Here is a 17,618-nt window from a genome sequence, read left to right on the forward strand (position 1 = left end):
CAGAATTGCCAGCTATTTATTTACAGATCAGAACACGCAAGTACAATGTCTGGGTGTCTTTACCTGGCCCTAGGAGGGAAGATACGGCTTCCAAAACGAGCTCTCACTGCCGAGTTAGCAGCCAACTACCTAGCGTTCATTTCCTTGTTTTGATTATGAGGATGTTGATAATTTCCTGCAAGGATCCAAGAGGGTTGTAAGTGTCCTCACTTGTTACCATCGAGTGTAAGATGCTTGTATTCCAAGCCACTCTTGCATGCACCTTTTTCTGCACACACAGGGCCAAGATGGAAACTAGGGGGATAGTCCGCAAACCTGGGAAGAACCTGGGAACCACAGATCAGCCCATTGGCGGTCGACCTCCAGGAGGTGACTGCATGTGGAAATGAAAGCCAGACAGATAGCTCACAATGGTGAACTGTATACCTCTCCTTCCTCCGAACCCAAAGGGATTGCAAACAGTGTGAGGATGACTTTACTTTGACTCCCCTCCTCCCCCAGAGCCCCTAGCACAATGTCAAGGTCTCGGTACAGTCTCAGTAAGGCCAGAGGTGGAGGGGAGAGGTGTGATGTCCGAGCAGCTCCTACTGTGTGCAGCTCTCCCAGTAGGTCAAACCGCTCCATAACCAGGTGTCCTAAAACGATAACCACCGGTTTCACTCATTATTCTGTGGCTGGGCTATTGGGGTTAGGGTCAGCCGGGCGGTTCTTCTGGTGTCAGTTGGTCTCACATGTCAGCGGTCAGCCGTGGAGGGGACAAGCGCAGGCGGCATTGTGGCTTGGCTGAGACAGCGCGTCCTGGCTGCACCTGCTCTGTCAGCCGCGACAGCCCAGGTGCGTGCACATGGGGACACAGGCAGGTTTCCAAGATGAGGTGCTCTGAAGCTCAGAAATGTACGTTATTTCTGGTACATTCCATCGGCCAAAACAAGAGCCAGCACTGCTGCAGACAGAAGGGGTGAACCCATGGACTCCACCTGTCACTGGGAGAAGCCACAAGTCACCCTGCAAAAAAAAAAAAAGCTGACACAAGGCGGCAATTCATCGTGCCCATGTGTGCGAGCCGTCTGTATAACGCACAACTGAGCCTGAGAAGACGTACATGGACAAGGGACGGCCACCTGGCAGCTCACCCCATTTGCAAAATGAAGTTCCCTTTGCATTCCTTCCGTCTCTGTTCACTTCTGAATGGCGTCTGGTCTCTTGGGGTCAAATCCACCACTGCACCTTCCTGTGACAGGCTCCATATGTGTGTCTCCCCACATCCGTATGTTGAATCCGAACGCCACTGGGATGGCGTGAGGAGGTGGGGTGTTTCAGGGGCTGAGGTCACGATGGTGGCACCCCACAAATGGGATTAGTAACCTCACTCAAGACCCCAGAGAGCTCCCCTTCCTCCATGTGAAGACACAGGGAGAAGACGCCATCTCTGAACCAGGAGGAGGGTCCTCCTCAGGCACAGAATCTGCTGACACCTGACCTTGGGCTCCCAGCTTTAGCACCTGTGACAAGTCAATGTCTGTTGTTCACGAATTTGATGGTGATTCAAGGTAATCGTGAATCCAGGAGACCTTGAGGGACAGGGACGCACAGGTGTGAAGGGACGAGGTCCCAGAGCCCTCAGTTGTGACCCAGGGGCTGTGACCACGGAGGGTAGTGTGCACTTGGTACTCCTGCAGCCAGGAAGACGTTAGACAACACGGTGATGAAAAGAGAGGGGCGGTGTTTCCTGCAGACTCATGAGAAGCCGTTTCTGCCCACAAACAAGGTGTACCCCGGGAAACCACACAGCGGGACGTGATTTATGACCACTCTGTGGTGTGGAACGACCACTAACCAACAAGTGTCCTGTGTCCCGCCCAGGCAGACGGCTTCAGTGGGTCCTGGAAAAAGCAGAGGAACGGGCAGTAAGAAGTGGGGCGTGTGCTTTCGGGGCGAGGACGTTCTAAAGAGCTGCACAGGTGGGGGAAAGAACCCATGTGCTTTGCATTCTCATAGCCTTTACTTTGCTCACAAATAACCCCCAACAACAACAACAAAAGTATCATAAGATCCCTCCCTTCCGGCAGTTTCTGCAGAGGACTTCCGTCTTGCCATCTTGCCCACCACACCTCCAGTCAAGGCTCTCAGCGTCTCTCTCTGCACAGACACAAGTGGGTCCCAAATGTCTCCCTCTTCCTCTCCTGTCTCAAGAAGTCATTTTTCATTCGGGCCATTTGGTACCAACTCCCAGCCGGCCATTCTGCACCAATTCCCATCTTAAACTCCTCTGGGGTTCCCCACTCCCCTTCGTAAGGCAGGCAACAGCGGTCCCCATGGGTCCCAGGTGACCTCCCCACCCTCACCTCTCACCCCTTTCCCTACTCACATGGGTTGTGGGTGCTTGTTTCCCCGCAGCGACCCTGCAGGTACCCCCTCTGGAATGCAGCCCTATCCATTCTGTATCTAGAAAACGAATGTTCCCCTACGCCCATCTTCAAGGCGTCTTGTCAGTGAAACGCTTCTGAACCCACGAACGTGGTGGTCTCCAACTCCTTCCCCTCCCATCGCCCTCTCGTCACCATGTGTAGAGCGCATTGCACTGCAGGGGACAGGTCGGGTTTTGAATATCCCTCCATAGAGGCAGGTGGGCTGTTCTGAGGACAGAACATGCCTTGTTCACCTTTTCATGCTCCGCACATATAATTACACCGCAAACACACTGCGTGCTAGGTACACTGGTGCTGAATACACGGATGTCAGGTGTGCACGGTGTCAGGTGAGGGTGTCAGAGCACGCGGCAGCCAGGATGCACACGGCATGGGTGCCACACGGGACGTTTTCCATGAACGGGCACCGCGACAGGTCTGCCCCCATACCTTTCTGGAATGTCACCCTTCCCAGCAAGAGGGACGTTCAATTCTCCGTCTCTTGAAATTATACATGTTGTGCTGCTTGGCGGAAGACGTGCGGTATAAGTGATCTCACAGGATTTCCAGAACATGGACGCCAGAAGCCGGCCCGAGGATGCACGCCGGTCCCTCTCTCAGTCTAGCTTATGGTCTTCCTTCAAGATGCTTCCCTTGGAGTTTGGCTCCCACCCAAGAGGCTGTTGCAATTCATTTAACTTTCGCTCTGGAAGTGAAAAAGCTTCTTGTCACCAACGCGTCTGCAGGATGCACTTTTATTTTGAGCCAAGGAAGCAACCTAGCACTTTTTTTGAAAAGCCAAAAGGACATCTTAATGAATCAGAGAGTGAAGCCTTCCAAATGCCTCTCGGTACCACCTTCAGTAAAAAGCCTCAAAGCCTGGCAAGTCAGAGAGTGACAACGCATGTCTGTTATGGCCTACGATGGGGACGTCAGCTCTCAGTGATAAGATGTATGCTGTCTCCAGAATCTTCTGGAACATTAAGGCTAGTGAAAGGAGGGGCAGTGCCGCCGACGGCCAGAGGTTGGAGATTGGCCAAGAACAGCTTCTTTTGAAGGAAAGGTCCCAGGAAGGAACCGTGGGTGTTTGCAGGTAGCATGTGGTTTCTTTCATCTACGCTTGTCAGGCTGATTTACCTCAAGGTGCCAACGTGGCTGCAGCAGCTCCAGCTTCCCTTCGTCCTGGATAATGAGGCACTGAGTGTTCACATCCCACACTGCTGTGATACAGGCCAAACGAAAGGGCTTCTCACTACAGAAACTCTAAGTTTTCTTTCTCTAGTGTTTTAACTCCATTAGTTTCTTAATCATAAATAATAGATGGTTTTTAACCTGAAGCATAGAAATCTCCTACCCCCTGCTCTAGATAATTGCCCTGAAACTTGTGATGTATGCTTGTTGGTTGTATTCATTGAAGTCTAATGTTCTCGCCTCCCCGTTCCGGGCCTAACTCCTGGACAATTAATGCCACCGGAATGACTGCTTGAATGGTCCCAGGCTCTATAGAGCGAACGGATTTATTAATTAAAAGCTATTTTTCCTTATTCAGGGGCCTTGGGGATACAGATACCCCAACAAGATTGGCAGTACAATGCGGTCTTCCAGGTGGATCTCAGGACCCCTTCCTCTCATCTGAGATCAGATAGGGCGAGAGTTCCATGAATCCCCCCAATAGGTAGGGACAGCTCTACGCCCCTGCCCAGCAGGAAGCAGATACAGAAAACCAGACCTTCTGACCCTCAACTTCCCATAGAGATTTTATGGGGACCACGTCTCTCAAGGGTAAAACAAGGCAGGCAGTTAGAGACAGGCATCGGGTCTCTGCATTCCTGCACCACCCACAGGATGTGACCTCCCAAAAGACCTCCCCTCTCCACCCAAGACTTCCCCTTTTCATTGTAATTATCTACCCCTATGAGGAACAAATGGGTACAAAATACCCACCTAGATTAAACCGGCCACTCACACCAGAGCAGTAAAGGCCACAACGACCTTCGTTTCACCTGGGTCTCATTATACCCTCATTATAATATCATGCATATGCCCGGAAGGTCATTAATATCATTATAACAGACTGAATTCTGGGAAGGAACATGCACAGTCTAAAAAGATGAGGTAATAACCCCTTGTCAATCACAGGTGTCAATCAAGTGGTCCCACCCCCGGAAAGGAGCAGCCCATTTGCGAGAACAAGATAAAAACCACCCAGGCCTCCCTTAGTGGGGGGCCCTTGGGCTGCTGCTGGGGTCCGCTCCTATTTCTCTGCAGTGCACTATCTCTTCTAATAAACTGCTGTTTCACCACTTTATTTCTGTGTCTCATTCAACTCTTTGCTTGAGCCACCAAGAACCTGGATATGGGGCAGAGAAGAACCCACACTCCCGTAACAGTTGCTCCCGGCCTGGGGTCCCCAACTTCCATCGGTCCCAACACGGTGGCCTGGAAAAGGGAAGGAGCTAATTCACAGAGTCAAGGCTGCGTGGGGGAGGGGAAGGAAAAGACGCCGAGGGGGCGCGGGGTGGGGGACTCTGGATAAGCCAGGTTTAGGACTAGAAGCAACACTTCCTAGGCAGCTGTTGTTTTTTAAATATCCCTGGAAAGCGATTACGTGATCTCCATGCCTCTGAATTGCCAATCGCTGTCTTTGTGTTTTTATTGCCAGAGATAAGAAAAAAACGGCCGGGTGCAGACGCGGGGGGTGAGGTTGCTGCCTCTGAAACGTGAGGATTCACGCAGACACCGGATGTAGGTCCCGCCGCCTCGGGCCAGGTATGTGTGCGACCCAGCGACCCACGTGTCCAGCGTGAGTGGCAGCTGGGCAGCTGTGAGGCCGGCCAGGGGGATGGGCGCTGACTCACCCTGGGAGGAGGGGACGGCTGTGCTCAAAGGAACTGCCGCAAAGTTTTGGAGGGTGGAATGCAGGCATGTGACTCAGGGTTATTTCTCTGTCTGAGGTGGTGCTCCGGACCCTGCAGGAATAGGGGCTGAATTTTAAGCTAATCTCTCAATTAAAAACAAAACAAAACAAAACAAAAATATATATAGTAAGCCTGGCACCTGGAAGGACAGCCACAGGGCAGGGGTGGCCTGCGAATGTCCCCAGAGACCCCGACCAGGGACTGGGGGCCTCTCCAAGGGAAATCCCTGCTTAGGCTGGGAAGTGGGGGCTCCTGCACTGCACCCCAAAGCCCCAACCCGTGTGCCAGGCTCTGTGAGTGCAGGCTGGGCTTTGGGGGGCTGCTACGTGGGCAGGCAGTGGGCCCCCCCTTTCCCAAGAAGGTAGAGTATTTCACTTTGCTCTTCTAAGCGATCTGCGAGGAAGGGGGTGTTCCCGTTAGGGTCGGAGGCGGGGTGCAGAGACACGGAGGGGCCTCACTTTCCTGAGAAGGGAGGGGGTGTCGCTATGTACCGAGAGACGCGGTGCTGGGGGTCCCAGTTAACGGGAGGTGGAAGCGGGAAGACGCGGGGTCCGGCCTCACACTTTCTCCAGCAGAGAGGGTTATACTTTCCCGAGGAGGGTGGGGGTTGTATTCCGACATCGAGGCCGCCTAGGGGACCGGGCCCGCCCCTCCCCGCCCCATGCGCCCACATCCCGGGCCTCTGGGTGGGGGTGGCCGCAGGCGGGGCGAGAGCGCAGGCCGGTGCGAAGTAACAGCACCGCACCCCCGCCGCGGGCTCCGCCCCGTGGGGGTTTCACTCCCGCCGTTGCCACCCGCTCGAGCCACTCCGGGGATTGTGGCTGTGCGGCGCCGGGCGCAGCATGGCGCGCCGGGCCGCCCTCGTGGTGCTGTTCTTCGGCCTTCTGGGCACTCTGACGACCGTCCGGGGTGAGCGCGCGGCGGGGCCGCTGGGGACCCACGGGGTCGAGCCGGGACCCCCGGGAGGGCCGCGGGCGCACGCTGTGGGAGGGGCGCATGGAGGCGGCGCATCAGGGACACCCGGACCGCCGGCCCAGGCCGGGACCCCCGGGAGGGCCGCGGGCGCACGCTGTGGGAGGGGCGCATGGAGGCTGCAGACCAGGGACACCCGGACCCTCCCCAGCGGGACGCGCGGTGCCCACGGGTGGCCAACGCCCCGAGGACGCGGCTGCACTCACTGCCTCTCCAACTTTCTTCCTGGGCGTGTTTGGACGCACTCTAGAGGCGAGCCGTCAGCGTTGGTTTCCAAAATCACCCATTCTGAACGTTGCGGGGACCCAGGGGAGCGGTGACATTCCCAGTCTCCACCCTGGGACAATCTTCTGTCCCCGGGCCCGCGTTTGCGCCCCCTCCGGGGCCCCCAAGGCACTCCTCCGCTGGCCGCTCCCAACCACGCCCTGTGCCCTGGGCCTAAATTTGGATGCAGCTCGGCAGCCTGACGAGGCGGGGAGGCGGGGTGCGGGGAGGGAAAAGTTAGAGAAAACTCCGAGCCGTGAAAACGTTGGAAAACTCGCTGTGTCTCCACGGGGACACGGGGACATCGGCGCTCGCTGGGCGCCCGGCCCTGGGGACAGGCGCGGGCCGGGACTAGAAACTATTCTTAGTGTAATTTACTGTCCGTGTGTTCCAGGACATAATTTGGGAGGGACACACAGGTGAAGTAGCAAGAACAGAACCCCCCCCCCCCGTTGGGCCCCCCCACACACTCCCTGCGGGCAGCCCGGCGTATTCCTGGCCTGTGTTTTTGTCTGTCTCCTTTTAAAATGGAAGTTGGGGTGTGTCTCGCTCTTCATCCCTCCCTCCGCCCTTCTCCTAAAAGGAAAGTTGGGATCTGGTGGGCGTGGCGTTTTGCAGCCTTCTCCACTCAGCGGTGCGTTATTTCTCCCTGTTTATCAGGCCCTACCTTGCAGTGGCCCGCCGGGGAGTGGGGTGTAGTGTCAGGACGGGTCTGATGGGTGGCGGACAGATTTTGGGCGTGAGAAACCGGACAGAGAGACGGGACAGCGGAGAAGGCCTGGAGGGTGACGTTGGAGAAATTGGGCAGGATCCCTGGGGGACATCTTGGAACAGCGTGCTGGGGGGTGGGGGTGGGGGGGCTGAGATGGTTTTCATGCTTCTCATTCCTCCCTAAGTGTCCCCCCCATCCCACTTGGTTGCCCCACAACTGAAGTTGCTTCTTCATAGGGTTTCTTGTTTGTGTGTGTGTGTGCGCGCGCGCGCTCGCGCTCCGTTTATTCTGTGGGCTTCCCCACAGTTTCTCGTTTATCCCTGTGGCTGGCTATGCATGTATATTCCTCCGGAATTCCTTTTTCCCTGAGCACCTACTGTGTGGGGGGCTCCAGGGAAATGGGTCACCAGTGGCTTTGGTCGCCCAAGAATGTACTGTCTACTCCGTGAAGAGAAATATGCAAACAGGCCGGTGGGACCCAAGGGCCACCAGCAGGGTGAGAGTTGCAGCATTCCAACCACTCAGAGGAGTGAGAGGGTAGGTAAATACTGCAGAGAAGGGTGGCTGGGCCTGGGTTGTGAAGCTTGTCTCCTGTTACCCTTCTGCTGGCTGATCTGGGATTGCATGTGTGTGTGGGGGGGGGCAGGGGGAGACAAAAAAAATTTTTTTTCAGGGACCGTTGACATTCAATCTTATTTTGTATTAGTTTGAGGTGTGCAGCATTGTGCTTAGACATTTATATGATGTATGAATGGATTCCCTGCAATACGTCAAGTCCCCACCTGGCACCACACACAGCTGTCACCATCTTACTGACTATAGTCCCTGTGCTGTGCTTTATAGCATCGATTATTTTGTAATGTTTCGAAGAAACAAAACAAGAACAAAGACCCACAGTACTGATAGCCCGGAATTGCCTGGTTTCTATGCAGACGGTACCTTGCAATGCGAAGAGGGCTGATGGTTTCAGGAAGCTGGTGTTGAGGCTTTGGTGGCAGTGAGATGGGCTTGGGGACACATGGAGACACAGCAGGGGGACAGGAAGGCCAGGGGAGCAAGCCTGGCCCCCAAAGGCGCAGAGAAGACTGAGTTTTCCTGGGCGTCCACCTCCTCCACGGCCCCTCCAGCTTCCTTACCTGGGCCCCCTGGGATTAGGGATTGGGACACTGTTCCCAAGACACAAATGGGGTTTTATCAGGAAAGTTTGCTTTCTGGTTGGCGGAGCTCAGAACACACTTTCCTATAGAAATACGCGTTTGGCTTGGTTTCTAGTCTGGCTACAGAAGTTCTTGAAGCCAGGGGACAGAGTGCCACTTGGTGCTACTAGCACTGGCCTGATTTCAGAGTCCTTGGGACCCAGGGACCTGTGCTCCTGGGTTTATTCGGAAACTCCTGTGGGACAGTGAGGGGCGGGAAGAGGGGAGATGGGAGGAGGAAAGAGGTGACTTAAATTGTAAGTAGGGCTGGGCTCCCTCCATATGTCCCCACCACACAGGCACTTCTGTGGACGCTGTTTGGAAGCTCCAACGCCCACCTGAGCCGATGTCTCCTGGCCAGAACCAGGTCTCTCTGGGTTCCCGCGGCACCGCCGGTCCCACCAAAACACGTGTGGGCTTTGGTGTGGGCTTGAGTTGTCAAGTCTCCCTCGTGTGCTCGTTGCACGCTGTCACTTAGGAAAGAAGGCAGCGTACACAGTCACTTTAACCGATTCAACATAAGCAGTCATGCCAGGATTTCATGGATGATAATCTGGGTACTTTTGTTTCCTGTTTCCAGCTGAGGTTTTCCTCAGGGGAGATAGACTAATATCCACGTGAAGTTCCTGGTACCACTCCTGATGAGATTTTTCCAATCGGGATGAGCTGTTTTAGGGAAAAAGGGTCACGTGTTATTGTGACTTAGCCACACAGGATTGATGGGGGAGTGCAGTGGTTTGGGAACTATTTCCTCCAGGCAGAGGGCGGTTTTCCGAGCCCCAGACCATGACATGCACAGACTGTTGTGTGCATTTCAGGCAGTCGGCTAAGACAGCGAGGACAGAAAGAGACCTCACGCTTGTACACAGACAAGTGGGTACAACCCGTCAGCCACACGTTGTGTGAGAGGCTCAGATGGCCACTAAAAAGATCGCTGTATATTTGAATTGGACAGAGAAAGAAATGCGGGAAGAAACGGGAGGGAGGGAAAAATGCCTTCTCGTTTTCAACAGGGAGTGTTATTGTTCATTTACACTCACCCTTGAACCTTACACTACAAAGAGCCCCGTAACAAACACACACGTTTCCACCATAGTGGTCTTATGGTTGTGTAGACCATCTAACACTTGCTGGATTTTTTTTTTTTGTCTGTGTCAATCTTTTGGGTGAAAGATGCTAAGTACCCAAAAATTCTCTTTGTATGTACTTAATGAGTAGTATCTTTCAAATCTCTACCTAGCCCTGCAGTGGACTTCCCTTTCTTGAATTTCCTGTTCTTATTCTTTGCCTAGCTCTTCTCGTATCAGTTTTGGGTATAAATACCATCTGGGTGTGTTTCAGCTTTGTCTTAGAATGACTCAGTGTTGCTACCATCTGCTGTCTCGAGAGCAATATTGTTTTAAAAAACCCCTACACAGGAAACAAGGAATTTCCTATTTCTTCCCCCCACCCTCCGAGGTAGAGGCAATCCGTAAAACCCATGTTTTTCACATGATAGTCTGAGACCCACTGATAGTACTTGGCCAGCGTGTTCCACACACGCCTTCCTCAGGAAGCACTGGCCAGGCTCCTGTTCCTGTTCCCACTGTCAGGGGGACAGGGTCTTGATATAAACATATCTGTTGCCATGTGACAGCCGTTCAGGGAGTTGCAGAGCCGTTGCACATGGGCACCCCTTTCAATCATGTTGCTTTCTGGACTTGAACGTTTTAGATAGAGTGCTTCTGTTTTTGAGAAGGGTCGTTCACACTGAAGTGCCTGGGAGACGAGCATTACACATCCTGACACAATGTAACCAGCATTCCTGCTAACTGTCTGTTTCTGCATTGCCACGGACTCCCGGACGGATGGGTAGGTGGTGGGTGGATGGACGGATGGTGGGTGGATGGATGGTGGGTGGATGGATGGATGATAGATGGATGGATGGTGGATGGATAGATGGTGGATGGATAGATGGTGGGTGGATGGACGGCTGGATGGTGGATGGATGGATGGATGGATGGATGGATGGTGGATGGATGGATGGATGGATGGATGGATGGAGGAATGGATGGATGGATGATAGATGGATGGATGGATGGATGGTTGCATATGATAGATGATTGATGGATGAATAGATGGACGTAGCAGTCGATTAATGAATGGATACATGGACATGATAGATGATAGATAGATACATAGATAGATAGATAGATGATAGCTAACTTCATCTCTATCTAGCTATCTACCTATCTATCTATCTATCATCTATCTATCATCTATCTATCTGTCGAGAGGTAGCTGCAACAACCTATCTCAAGTGGTTTCCAGGGAAGGGTATGCATTACCTTATTGCTCTGAAACCACAAACAATCTCCGTACTGTGAGAAGGTAAGGAAGTGGCAGGACTTGGGTAAGGAGTTGCTACACTAGACAACCCGAGGACCCACCCCCAAATCTCTCTCCAGGTTAGGCTTATGTAGGTACCTGCTGAGAGGTCAGGTCCATGTGGCTGCACCTGTGATGTCTCCAGGGCATGGTGTCTGGAGCTTTCTCATTATGTTCTCACCGTCCTACATCTCCTCCTTCATTCCTATCTTTGTTGATACAGCCATTTGCCCAGACTCTCACACTGAAGAATCGCCCTTCACTCCTGCCAGCTCCCTCGTCTCACAGGCAACCTGTTAGCAAATCCAGTTGCTATCATCTCCTTAATCTTTCTCCACGCACATTCCTTTCTCCGGGTCTGCTTGCTCTTTTGAGACCCACATTCCCTCCCCTGAGATCCTTCCTGGGCAAATGCAAGAGCCCTGGATTAGTTTCTTCCTTGGACTGTTCGGGTACTTTGAGGAGTCCTGGGGCTCCCTCTCAGAAGGATCTATATGAGTATAATGCATGAGGTGAAATACATAGGATTGCAGAGGAAACCAATGACATTAAACCCACTCTCCATTGCCCCGATGAAGAAGATGGCCGTCTCAGCAGCGTTCATGCTCCTTCCTTCCTCCCTCCTCCATTCTCTGTCCTGATGCCCGGATGATGGGTTAAGGTGAAGACCTGTACACTAACCCTTCAGTGCATTCTGGAGGCCCCGCTCTGAGGTTCTCAGCCCTGACCCTACAGCAGGGTCCCCAGGGAGCCTACCTGTGTCATCTGACTGGTATTGCTAGGGGGTTGGGTCTGCATCAGGGTTTTTATGAAGTCAGAAGGCTGTAGTGTGTGTGTGTGAGTGTGTGATGGAAAATCACTGAACTTTTGTTTCCATGCTGGTTCCATGTTGAACCAGCCTTCCCATGAGCCCGTGTTGCATGGGTTTCTTGACTACCGGAATGTTCTCTCGAACACTTACAGCTGTGGGGTGCCTTACATGTTCCCAAGGGTGTTCGCTCTGTTATTTCGTCATCACCGAGCACTTAAGATATTTACTGTGGCCCTTTTGTAGATGAAGACTCTGAGGTTAGAGAGTTCAGTAGATTGCTGAAAATCACGTGGCCAGCATGGCGACAGAGGCAAGTGGAAGTAAGTTCTGTTGATGGCAAGACCTGGGCGTTGGGGCCACTAGGCTGGGGCATTGACAGCTGCATGGGGAGATAACACTGACCTCGCCGGGTGTGGTTGTGTGGACCCTGGAGGTACAGCTGTCACTACCAGTGGTGAGGCTTCACAGGGGAGCAGAATGTGCCCCATTCAGCAAAACTCAACTCAAGACAGAAGGGAACTTTCTGAACCCTGGTGGTGAATTTATCTAAGACTTAGCACCAAGCCCTCTCCAATTCCTTATGGTTTTCACCATCCATCTATCTGTTCATCCACCCACTCAGCTATCCATTGGCCCATCCATCCATCCATCCATCCATCCATCCATCCATCCATCCATCCATCCATCCATCCATCCACCCACCCATCCACACTGGGAACATAGAAGATACTCAGAAAATTCATCCCTGCCTACTTTCATTATTACTGTGTAATTATTATATTCTTGTTAAAGAGAAAATATGAAGGATTTTCCAAGGGACCCTCCAACTGCCTGATTTTGTATCTATTCTGATTTTATTTCTATGATTTATTTATATTCCTACATATGTTTATCTATATAACGTATAGGTTCTGTGTATAAATTACATAATTTATAATTTTTATAATTTATTATAAATATGTCATTTACTTCTATACTAATTTTATTTCTACAATTCACTTCTTTTAAAGTATATATTTATAGAATTTACAAGTTCTGTGTATAAATTATAAAATTTATAATTATTAATTTTGTAATTTCTATAGTTATAAATATTCATGTTATTTCTACTTTTTTATTTTTACTTATTTTTCCTCTCTTTTTTTTATTAGTTTCAGTTGCACAAAACAATGTAATAGTTAGACATTTATCATTTATATCCCTCACACTGTGACAACCCCCTTACCCCATCCACTACCCCTCTGACATTGCACACAGCCATTACATTCCCACTGTCTCTATTCCTAATGCTGTGCTCTGCTTCCTGTAACTATATATGTATATAAACTTGTAGTTGACATTCATTATTGTTCAGCTTCAGCTTCAGGTGTACAGTGCAGTGATCAGGCATCTACACCATCCCTGAGGTGGTCTCCCTAATGAGACAAGTGTCCATCGGATACCCTACAAAATCTTTACAACATTATTGATTACATTCCCCAAACTGACTGTCATATCCCCGTGGCAATCTTGTGGTTACTGACTGCTTTCTAATCCCCTCACCTTCCCCCTTATCCCCACCCCCGCCCCCGTCTAGCAACCTTCAGTTTTTCCTCTATGTCTCTGAGACTGTTTCTGATTAGTTCATTCACTTATTCTCTTCTTTAGATTCCACATGTAAGTGAGATCATATGGTATTTGTCTTTCTCTGACTTATTTCACTTAACATAATGTTCTCTAGGTCCATCCATGTTGTTGCAAATGGTAAGACTTCTTTCTTCTTTATGGCTGCATAATACTCCATTGTATAAATGCACCACAGTTTCTTAATCCAGTCGTCTACCAATGGGCATTTCGGTTGTTTCCATGTCTTGGCTGTTGTGTATAATGCTGCAATAAACATAGGGGTGCATAAATCTTTTTGAATTGGAGTTTTGGATTTCTCCGGATAGATACCTAGGAGTGGAATTGCTGGATCATAAGGTAGTTCCATTTTCAGGTTTTTGAGATACCTCCATACTGTTTTCCATAGTGGCTGCACCAATCTGCAATCCCACCAACAGTGCACAAGGGTTCCCTTTTCTCCACATCCGAGCCAGCACTTGTTTGTTGATTTATTGATGACAACCATTTTGACTGGGGTGAGGTGGTATCTCATTGTGGTTTTTATTTGCATTTCTCTGATGGTTAGTGAGGTTGAACATTTCTTCATATGTCTGTTTGCCATCTGTATGTCCTCTTTAGATCTATTTTATTTCTATTTATATAATTTATAAATTCTATGTATAAATTCTATATTTTGCAATTCTATAATTTATTACTATACAGATATTTCACTTCTTTTTTGCTTTTATTTCTACTTTAGTTTTACATATTTATATAATTTATACACCCTCTGTGTAAATTATATAATTTGAAATTTCTATGATTTGTTATTGTAACTATATTTTTTCTATTATAATTTTATTTCTATTATTTATTTCTACTTTCATTTTTATATATTTATTTATATAATCTGTCAGGTCCTTGTACAAATTATATAATTTATAATTTGTAGCATTTATTATTTTAAACATTTCTGTTTTATTTCGATCCTGTTTTTATTTCTATAATGTATATTTTATTTGTGTTTATTGATTTATCCAAGTTCCACGTACAAAGTATATACTTGATGTTTACACTTTACTAGTGTGAGTATTTCCATGCAAATTTGTATTCCTACACCTGTGTGCCATCAGGATAGACTTTCAGAGAACCCCGTCCTGGCTTCCTGTGGTGCATTTGTCGCAGCTTGGGTATGACTGTTGCAGGAATCCGCCTGGATACCCAGGGTGGTCTTGGGGATTCACACGGCTCGCCCTCTGTGTGTGTCAGGATGACTGACCCAAGCAGAAAAGAAGATTGCTGGAATGAGACTGGGTGTCAGAAGGGCGTGTGCTGTCAGGCTGACTCACACACCACCGGGCAGGGCGGTGGTGTTGGCCTGCATGAGTCACTGCATGTTCCTCATAACTTCTGGAGCTTTGAAGGGCCAGCTGGAAACCACAGGCCATGCACGCTTCCTCTGATGGACCGAAGGCTCAGAAACCTACTAAGACGCTCATGCCTCCAACTTCCCTCGGCCCCCACCCCCAGTCTCGGAGCAGTGGGTGTGGGGGGTTTCTGCCCAAGCCCTCTGCCCATTGCCTTCAGAAAGTCATGCCCCTGGCTTGGACCGGGTAGACCAGTTGTAGTAGCCAGGTCGATAAGATTAGTTGATTGGGAATAGATAGGACGGGTCACGTCCTGCCAATCTCCAAGTTGTTGAATCGTTGGGTTTCCTGATGGTCCCCATGGGGCGTTCAGCCGGTGGCACAATGTGCAAGCATCCCTTTGCACCCAGGTTTGCACAACTGGGCAAACCGGCCTCCAGGTGTCTGCAGTACAGGAAGACATTAAAGGCTTATGCAGGATGGAGTGTGGGGTACCCTTCCCTGCAGGAAACTCACAGCTGCCCGCCTCCCTTGTCCCCTAATTTCCGTGGGGTTGTGTTTGGGAGGCACTCCCACGTGGTATGTCCCTGGCTTTTGTAGTCACCTGAGAAGCAGATGGTGAGGGTTGGTGTCCAGGGGGCAGGGAGAGGCAGGGAGAGCCCTCAGATGTGGACTCTGAGGGGAAATCTCGTGTGGTCTGGTCCCACGGTTATCTGGAGTGTGGCCGGCCCAGAGATAAACCAAGGGGCGGGGGTGGGGGGGGATTCTCCCGGGACGGGGCAGGGTGCTCCTTTCCGCCCACTCTGGCACATGCCCTGGGCGCTCTTGGCCGGCCTCCGGGTCGCCGGAGCACTGGGCTCTGGGATTTGTTTGGGGACAGGACGGGGAAGCAGGGGCACCAGAGGAGACAGGCCGCTGCCGTGGTTGGAGGGTCTGGCCCCACCCCCATCGCGCCTGCTGTCACTGGGTTTGTGTCAGGGACACGTGGGGGGCAGGGAGGGCGTGGAGGTGAGCGTGACCTCTGAGCGGGTGGGGCCTCTGGGAGGGGGGTTGGGAGGGGTGAGGAGGCAGCGTTGTCGTGGACAGAGTTCCGGTCAGTGGCTGCAATGTCCCCAGGGTGCAGGCTGGCAGGAGAGGGGGGCACTGACGGGGAGCACGGGAGGGTGGGCTGCGCTGGGGAGGTGCCAGGCCCCCCGCGCACACACACACACACACACACACACACGTGCACACGCTCACGCATATACACGTGAGTCCAGAAAGTGAGGTCGTTCTGTTTTGTTTCCTTGGTGCTTCTACCGTGACCGTCCTCTCTTTCCGAGGCTGAAATCACACGGGTTAGGAGAGGGACGTGGAGAAATCTGGATTTTCTGCTTGGGTCTGTTGTTGCCATTGGGTTTTAGAATTCTGAAGACCCCCCTGCACCCCCCTCCCGGCTCTGCTGCTTCTGACTAAGTCCCACTCCCCTGCCCCCCAATGTTACCTCGGCTGCGCTTGGAACCCCCTTGGACTGGCGGCGTGCCCTGACCTCCATCCAGGGCGAGCCCCTGAGATTCAGAAGTCCTGCCAGGTGAACATCTGAGAAAGCTCAGAGCCAGTTATTTCAGGTGGCGAGAGAGTTGGGGCGGAGGGGGGGGCAGTTGTGGGTTTCTACGTAAAGGTGTGCACGTGAGTGTGTGTGTATCCGCTTTTTTACCTCTGCCCATCAGAAACGGCCACATAGAAATTACCTTACGGAGTCCCGGTGGCCTAATGGCAGTTTCCCCCGTTTCTGGGACCCCGGGAGATAAAAGACACTCTTCTACGTGTTTTCCGGGGTTGTGTGTTTCCACAAGAGGGATGTTTGGGGTGTGGAATTGCAGATCCGTTGCGAATGAAAGACAGGACCTTCATTCTCCCTGCCTTTCGCTTTGTAAATGTCTGCTCGTCCATATCTGATTTTTGTGCACTAATTAACGCCCATCAAAAGTGATCACGTTTGTCCCCTCTCTGGATGTGTACTGAACTGTACGATCATCCATTGTTTCGAATATAGATGGACATAGCCTCACTTTTAGGCATGCACGTGACTACGTAGGATGAGAAGCAAAGTCACGACACGTTATGCATTTCCGGAAGCTTCTGCACACCCCACACACGCGTCCCAAAATGCAGCAAAATGGCCCTTCTTTGTTGGTGTCTTAATTTCCAAGTTTACTTTGATTTCACTTATTTCTAACTGGATTCTCTTTCTCTCAGCTCAAGATTTTGATTTATCGCAAGCCCTTGACGGTGAGTATTAGGAAATGCATTTCTTTTTTCTTTTTTAAAAGATAGTGAACATTGTATTGCGATGCAGTTAGTATATTTAAATGTGTTGGGCTGTGATGGAGAGAGGCAGGTAAGGTGAGGAAAATCCAGGTGCCCCCATCGGGATAAATAAACCATCCCCTGTGGACTATGTCTATGCCCCATGCTGGTCACAAAAGCTGAATGGCATTGGCCGGACCCTGGGGCAGGTACTGTCTTGCTGGACACTCTGAGATGTGAGGGAGCGAGGACCACTGTCCCTTGGCTTTCGCCGACGTCACTGGGACGTCTGGCCTCCATCATCTGTGGCCACTTCCCCAGGTGCCTCTGTAGCCAAATTTACTTCTTGTTATTGGGGCGCTCATTGGACAGGGACCCATGCTCACCGATGGTGACAACCTCGTCTTTCTGTGACCCATGCCGTCTGCCAGGACGGTGTTTGCAAACAACGGCACATTCTAAGAGTGGGGGTCCACCCGGGACGCCTTTTTAACTCCCGCGGTCCTGGAGTCAGAACGATGAAGGTGGCCGTGTTCCCCAGAGATGACGGGCCAGTCTCACTCCTGATGATGGAATGCTTCTTGGCTCCTGGGAAAGGAAGTGGTTTGAGGCGGCCTTTGGTTCTGTGACCTCAGCCTGCTCTCCTTGACTCCCAAGGGCGTGGCCTGGGTGACGGTTGGGGGTCTCAGGGAGCCAGGCGTGTGTTGCACATAAGAAACGTGAGCACGAG

The 17,618-nt window shown here is 51.3% G+C and overlaps 1 protein-coding gene and 1 long non-coding RNA gene across 6 annotated transcripts in view; one reads left to right on the plus strand and one right to left on the minus strand.

The window, feature by feature from the left end:
- Positions 1–10,421, minus strand: LOC109438149 (uncharacterized). Of its 5 annotated transcripts, none has more exons than XR_016019992.1 (5): positions 6,505–10,421; positions 5,818–6,307; positions 5,267–5,377; positions 2,369–4,847; positions 1–2,139 (listed from the first exon to the last, which is right to left on the minus strand). It is a non-coding gene; the product is annotated as an uncharacterized LOC109438149 (long non-coding RNA). The 5 variants fall into 5 exon arrangements; XR_016019994.1 differs by having other exon boundaries at positions 2,369–3,114; positions 3,546–5,377; XR_016019996.1 differs by having other exon boundaries at positions 1–1,883; positions 2,859–5,377.
- Positions 6,101–17,618, plus strand: part of CD99 (CD99 molecule (Xg blood group)) — a 27,081-nt gene continuing 15,563 nt past the window's right edge. The window contains exons 1-2 of the mRNA XM_019717781.3: positions 6,101–6,235; positions 16,838–16,870. Of these exons, the coding sequence (XP_019573340.3) occupies positions 6,169–6,235; positions 16,838–16,870 (100 nt within the window). The 5' untranslated portion in view covers positions 6,101–6,168. The remainder of the gene's footprint in view (positions 6,236–16,837; positions 16,871–17,618) is intronic.

The sequence above is a fragment of the Rhinolophus sinicus genome, chromosome 18 (assembly GCF_057876585.1).
Source record: "Rhinolophus sinicus isolate RSI-liver-muscle chromosome 18, RSI-T2T, whole genome shotgun sequence".
In the NCBI taxonomy this organism is placed as follows: domain Eukaryota; kingdom Metazoa; phylum Chordata; class Mammalia; order Chiroptera; family Rhinolophidae; genus Rhinolophus; species Rhinolophus sinicus.